This window comes from Vitis riparia, chromosome 18 (genome assembly GCF_004353265.1).
Source record: "Vitis riparia cultivar Riparia Gloire de Montpellier isolate 1030 chromosome 18, EGFV_Vit.rip_1.0, whole genome shotgun sequence".
Lineage (NCBI taxonomy): Eukaryota > Viridiplantae > Streptophyta > Magnoliopsida > Vitales > Vitaceae > Vitis > Vitis riparia.
The window spans coordinates 30760420-30767487 of NC_048448.1; the positions used below are offsets into that span (position 1 = coordinate 30760420).

Sequence of the window (7068 nt, forward strand, 5' to 3'; positions counted from 1 at the left end):
AAAAATATCATTTTTTCTAAAAATATTAAAATAATTTTTTATTTTAAAAATAGAAAATTATTTTATATTTTCTAATTATAAAACATATTTTTCTATTTTTTTGTCATAAAAAATAAAAAATTATTTTCAAAAATACTTACCAAAGAATTATAATAATTACATGCATATGAGTTAAAAGAGTGGCACACATAATGCCTTGTAGGCAACAACAGTAAAATAAAGTTGGTTTTTTTTTTATTGATTCCATTTGATTAATACATGGGGTTGTTTCTACAAGTGATAACTCTTCAATTAACATATCTGAAATAATTGAACTTAATACTTAATTTAATTCGTGTACGAATTAAATGAAACATTTAAACCCATAAAATTCACTTAATTAATCATCAATTAGTACTAAAATGGAAATGATTAAAAATAAGCCTTAAACCCCAATGACAACGAAACCAAATTTTTTAAATTTTTAACCAAATCTACTTGTGGGACCCTCTTTACAAGATTGTCCATCATCCATTCGTGCTTGCGACTGTATGGGGGAAACGAGCTTGCGACTATATGGGGGAAATACACTTGCGGCCGTTTGCTATAAAGACTTAAGGCCATGTGGATGATCCGTCTATCCCCAAAACCAAAACGGAGACACACAATCTTGAAACAGAAACAACAAGAATGGCTTTTGACTAACCTCCAAACATTTACTCACCTTCAGCATAAATTGTGCACCAAACACTCTCCATAATTAATGTAGTCGTTATGAGGAGATATTCCATTATTGGTGGCTTATCAAGACAAGACAACTGTTATGCATCAGTAGTCAATGTCATAATACTGTATAATCAAACGCAATTGAGGTGTTATTAAGAAGTCTGAAAAAAATGTTACACGTGAGCAAAAATAAATAGCAACACACAATTCAAGAAAGATGTGCTGCTTTTCTTTCTCATCCTTTACTTGCTCAAGTCAATTGCTGACTTAAGCATCAGAAGAGCTTGCTCAGACTACCAGTTCGGACATCCTTTTGTACAAGAAAGAAAAAAGTCTGCATCTCGGGTAGACTAGACAAAAAGATACAACTGACCATTCCATCTAGCCCTTGAACTCTAGACGGTCAGATGCTATTTGAACCGTGCACCAACACTACTTGCCACCTCTCCTACCACATAAACATATGTATGAACCTAATCTTAGTCTGCCTAATTCTATTCTTTTCTTTACCACCACTAGAGAAATTCCCTCGATCAATATGGAAAATTTCAGCATTAATTCCTCCATCTTGGTGATCTTTTTCTTAGCTATCAAGGCATTGATGGTATCAACGGGACCTGTAGAGATCGTAGTTGGACCTTCTTACGATTGGAAACATGAATTTCCGCCGGTATCACCCCCAACTAGCCACTATTTGAATGACCGCGCCAAGAAGGTTTCGAAAGGTTGTTCACTATCATACTACAGATATCTTATGTTCGGCAACAATGGTCTCCCCTCTACTTCTTGTTGTCAAGAAATTTTGACTATGGGTCTTCTTTGCCACATACAACTTACAAACTTTACTATTGAATAACGTTCCCTTAAACGCTATAAAACCCAAATCTTGTCAAGAAGTGAGCAAATCTAGAAATTTTGTGTTTTAATTGCACCTACTTCCTCTGTGATGTCCCACATCGGATAGGGAAAAAAGTTCCTGATGCTATATATGTAGAGACTTTTTTTAACCAATTAAACGCGTTTTAAAGCCGTGAGAGCCCATTTGGGTCCAAAGCGGACAATATCTACACGATTGAGAGCGGATCATTACAAATGGTATCAAAGCCGATCCCTGACCTTGGTGTGGGGTTTGTTTGGTCCCGTAGGGGTGTTCGTCTATTTGGTCTCGCAATCCCATAAGACACAACGAGGACATTATGTCTGCATGGGGGGTGTGTGTGATGTCCCACATCAAATAAGGGAAAAAGTTCTTAGCGCTATATATGTAGAGACTCCTTTTAATCAAGTAGACGTGTTTTAAAGCCGTGAAAGCTTATTTGGGTCCAAAGCGGACAATATCTACACGGTTGGGAGTGAGTCGTTACATCCTCTCTTTAATTTATCTTAATCTATGACAAGATTAGGTTTGATTTTCTTTTGTTGTCTCCCATGTGCTGGGATTCTTCAATTTTATTTTCTTGTCTACCGTGCAAATGGTGGAAAAGGGTTCGGGTGCATGCTAATAAACTATGCCATCTAATATATAAGAAAAATAATTTTCTTATGTGTTGATTTTACCATAAAAATATTATCTCCACAACTTTTGCACCCTTGATCGCTAGAACACTTCCTCTCTCAGGCAAAACAATGCCAAAATCACGATCCTATCTTTTGCCCCATCCAATGTCTTCACAATCATTGTGGCACTAATTAACTAACCATCATACTAACCAAATAGATTAATAAGAAATATTAATACAATAATTAATCAATTGAATAATAATATTATTGATGTGTTGAAATGAGCTATATATATATATATATATATATGAAAATGAAAATGAGAACATTTAACAATATTAAAATTGAAAATCTTCTGAAATGGAAAACGGTTAAAAATATTGAAAAAAAACAAAGCCCAAACTTTCTAATATAACAAAATTAACCAAGAAAACACAACATGACATTACCATTACAAAACTCTTTCAAGACTAAAATTGTGTCTAGCTTCAAAATTCACAACTTAATCACAGAGAGAAAGAAAATACAATATATGATACCAAACCTTCACATGATTATATTAAAATCAACATGTCATGTAAAGACGATGGGCTAAGTACACTAGGTGCAACTTGAGAACCATGAGAGTAAGAATATTTAAGAAGGATGAATATGCGTTGAGCTTCTTCAGCATCTCATTCAGTTCAAGGATTTGATTGTTCACCGTCTCTTGGTCTAGTCTTCCCATAACTTGTGGGTCAGATGCACCTGTGGTGGGCTCACCCTCCTTGCTAGGCTCAACCCTAGAACTCTCTTGTCCTTTCCTTTCTTCATTTTCTACCCTTATCCTTTCAAACATCACCTGCAAATTAATCATGAAAAATATATTATTTTTGTACTTACCTCTGCCAAACCTCCTATGAGGAGCTTGCAAATTTTAGAAATGAGAGAGAGAGAGAGAGAGGAGGGGGGGGGGGGGGGGGGGGGGGGGGGAGGGGGGGGCAACGGAGGGAAGGGAGAGAGAGGGAGAGAACGTATAAAAGAAAGTTGTTGGACAAAGAGACTCACTAAAATAGCCACTCTATGAAGACAAATTATACCCACTAAATTGATTATTTATTTTAGTGGATGATAAACTAGAATCAAGCTAGAGCTATAAACTACAATTTGATACTTCTCCCTTCATTGTAACAAGGATTAAAACTAGATGCTAACATGTTTTGAATAGCCTCATATTTATCCCAAAAGAAAATGGGTGGAGAAATGCAATATAAAAATGAATGTCTTCATTTTAAACAATATAAAATTAATTTTGGTATGGTTCTTGAGTTCTTCTTTCCCATAGAAAAAATTAATTCTAAACTACTTTTAGTGGTCTCACAAATATAAATTAAGAAAATGAAGAAATCCATTATAAGGTTATTTTTCATGCATCATCACTCAAAGAATTGCCCAAAGTAGGCAAAATTAGGAATAAGGTCTCTCCCCCAAAATGTCTACATAACATAAACAATAAGCAAAAGATGAATTGAGAATAAGAGCAGGTACCTTTGTAGCTCGAGGCTCCAAAAATTGATGAGAATGATAAGAAGTGTGGCCAAAAGTGCATGCCCTTGAAACAAGTCAGGTTTACCTAACAACACTTTTTCTCCTTGACTCAATGCATGTCCCAAAAAGGCCAACCCAACACAAGAAGCCATAGTTTTGAAATAAAAAGGATAAATCTTGCTTTGTACAATCCCAAACTGTTGATTTGGCAGAGCCCCAGCTAAAACAAAACTTGAAAAAAATGTAACCCACACACATACCCCATAAGCTGTGGCAAATCCTAAAATATGAATCACACACATCAATGATCCTATAGCATCTGTAGACAGCATATAATTCACAACATCATAGACCCTATTACTGAAGTCATGTTGACCCTTTTTTTGGAACTCATGCAAAGTGCTTTTCACAGTGTCCACCCCATCCTTTTCTTCTCCTTGTCTTTCTCCTCTGCCTCTCTGCCCCATTTGCTCTGTTGAGGCTGCTTCTATCTTTGAAATGTTTCCTGCAGCATCTTCCACAATTGTCTTGCTCAGATCACAAGTGGGTTTTGCAGCATGTTTTGCTTTCTCAACAGCATCTTTGACCCCTTCTTGAACCATATGGGTTTTCTCAGACACCTTCTCTTTTGTTTTGGTGTATGCGTCTTTCACTTCTTCCTGAATATCATGAGCTTTCTGAGACAGCTTCTCTTCTACATTCCCAATCACCTTCTCTTTTGCTTTACCATATGTCTCTTTTGCTCCTTCCTGAATCTCATGAACTTTCTCAGACACTTTCTGTTCTGATCTACCAATTTTAGTGGCTATCTTCTCCTTGCATTTACCAAAGGCATCACATATAAGCTCTTTAGGAGTACTGGGTTTTTGGCCATTTTGTGGGTGTTGGCCTCTGGACAAACCTTGGCCCATATTTGGAAGAACTTCAAAAGCTTCCTTGACCTTCTCCTTGAACTTGTCCTCACCTTTTGGAGCCTTCTGAAAGACATGAGCCTCTTGGGTAGAGATTGAAACCTTAGTGTTGCCAGGGCCCTCTTTATCATACTCTACAACAACTACTCTTGTACCTTCTTTCACAATAACCTCCTCAGCACCTGGGTAGTCTTTCTGCTTCTGATCTGGGTTTGGAGACCATATGCCAGCTGCTACAAGTGAAGAAACAGCAAGAAACAGAGCAAAACCATTCATCATCTTTATCTCTTCTCTCTCTATGGCATTTCCAGCTCTTGGGTCGCCCCCAGGAGGTGAAATTTAAAGGTCAATTCTTAGCATTTACAGCTGATTGGTTGTGAAGGGAGGCGGTGGCTGAGGATGGTCATGACTTGCTTTGATCGTAAACGTCCACGTAGCCAACTTTTGTTTAACAGTTGACACGTGTGTATGAACGTGTCTTTGAGTTGGTACCATATTCTACTTTTCATTCAATGAAGTGTTTTTGACAGAAAATCTCCTTTAGAACAAAGATTGAAAACTTATTTGATTATATTATTATTATTATTATTTAATATATGTATCCCTTTGGAGTGAAAGATCGAGTCGATCTTGGCCTGGTTTTTCAACATAGGAGTATCCTCAAATCTTTCTTTAAATAGATGTATACTATGATTATCTTTGATTCATAAAAATTAATAAAGTTTATAAGTCTAAAGTGTAATTAAAAACTTGAAATTGAGGAAAGTATTTGAGAAAAATTAAATTATATTTAAATAGTTGAATTCTTATTTTAAATATTGAGATTGTTTAATAAAATTAACTTCAAATTAATTCTAAATAATCAAATTGATATATTTAATTTAATAAATTATAACTAACATTTACCTCATTAATATAAAAGTAATAAATTTAATTATTTTTTTAACAAATGCATATTAAAGTATTATAACTGCCTAAAATCTTATAAAATAATTACAAAACATTTATTATAAAAGATGAAATAACATTTGACCACTAAATAAATACACAACAAATTATTTTAAAATTGATATTAAAAAATCAAACAATATTTATATTGCAACTCGTAAAAAAAAGAAAAAGAGAAATAGAATTTAATCTTTTGATAAAGTTGTGATTGTTTATGATGATGATCTCGAAGCCAGGAAAAGTTAGCAGAAATGAAGGTGGAGTAACAGTTGAGATCAAGTAATAGTAAAAGTTGTGGAATAGTAAAAGAAATCATAAAGTAGTAAAGTAGTTCATGAAGGTAAGATAAATGAGAGTAAAATATTAAATAAAGATGTAAACTTAAAAATAAGTTAATTATTTTTACTCTTTATTTAAAATTGTTTTCAATTTTAAGTCATACCATTAAGTTATTTTATTAAATATATTTAATTTATTTATGATTTAAATTAAATTATTAAATCGATTTAAACTATTAAGTTGGTTTATTAAACACCCAGTTGTTATTGAATACAAAACTTACTAATTTAAAACCTATTTTCAAGAAGGAAAACCCCAACAAACCAATGTCATTCAAGAAGATTGGCCTTGCAACAAATCTTCTTAGTTGGATTTTACAAAATAAAATTATTTTTTAAAAAGAGGCATTGACTTTTTTTTTTTTTTTGTGAATTGCCAATGAACGAGTGCTTTCCCAAAATTTTTGAATCTTTTTTTTCAGATTAATTAATTTTTTTCTAGTTATACTTAACTTAAACTACTTAATATTTTATCTCTTGAAATTACATATAATGGAAAATTTTAATTTTTATCCGTTCCTTTTTTTTCTTTAGTTGGTTCTTGATGTTTATTAATTTTTAGGCTCTGTTTAGGGAGTATTTGGTAAAATTTAATACTTATTACTTAATGACTTAAGTTGATTTTAAGTTATTATATTTAAATTATTAATTTTAAACTTATTGCTTAATTCTTACTTTAATTAAGTATTAAGGTTATTTGATAAAATTAACTTAATATTTATTTTAAATTATCAAATTGATATATTTATTATCCTCTTAAATTATAATTAAGGTAAAGGAGGTTAAGTAACAATGAAGTTCGAGTAACAAAAGAGATCGTGAAAGTAATTAAGGTAAATGAAGATAAAAAGGTAAAATGATGATGCAAACTTTAGAATAAGTTAATTGTTTTTACTTATTACTTAAAGTTGCTTTTAACTTTAAGTTATATCATTAAGTTATTTTATCAAATACACTTAATTTACTTAAAGACTTAAATTAAGTTATTAAGTTACTTTAAGTTATTAAGTTGGTTTACCAAACAACTATTTAAGGGGTATTTGGTAAAATTTAAGACTTATTACTTAATGACTTAAGTTGACTTTAAGTTAAATTATACTTATGTTATTGACTGAAAACTTATTACTTAATTCTTATTT

General features: G+C 32.5%; 1 protein-coding gene across 1 annotated transcript; it reads right to left on the bottom strand.

Moving 5' to 3' along the window:
• Window positions 1–2755: 2755 nt before the first annotated feature.
• LOC117905702 lies at window positions 2756–4922 on the bottom strand. The gene is made up of 2 exons (XM_034818588.1): window positions 3733–4922; window positions 2756–3046 (listed from the first exon to the last, which is right to left on the bottom strand). Exons 1-2 carry the CDS (start codon window positions 4920–4922, stop codon window positions 3043–3045), a joined length of 1194 nt encoding a protein of 397 aa, XP_034674479.1. The 3' UTR covers window positions 2756–3042.
• Between the last annotated feature and the right edge of the window lie 2146 nt (window positions 4923–7068).

Coding starts and splice junctions, on each gene's coding strand:
- LOC117905702 (XM_034818588.1), bottom strand. CDS start 4,922: ATGATGAATGGTTTTGCTCTGTTTCTTGCTGTTTCTTCACTTGTAGCA.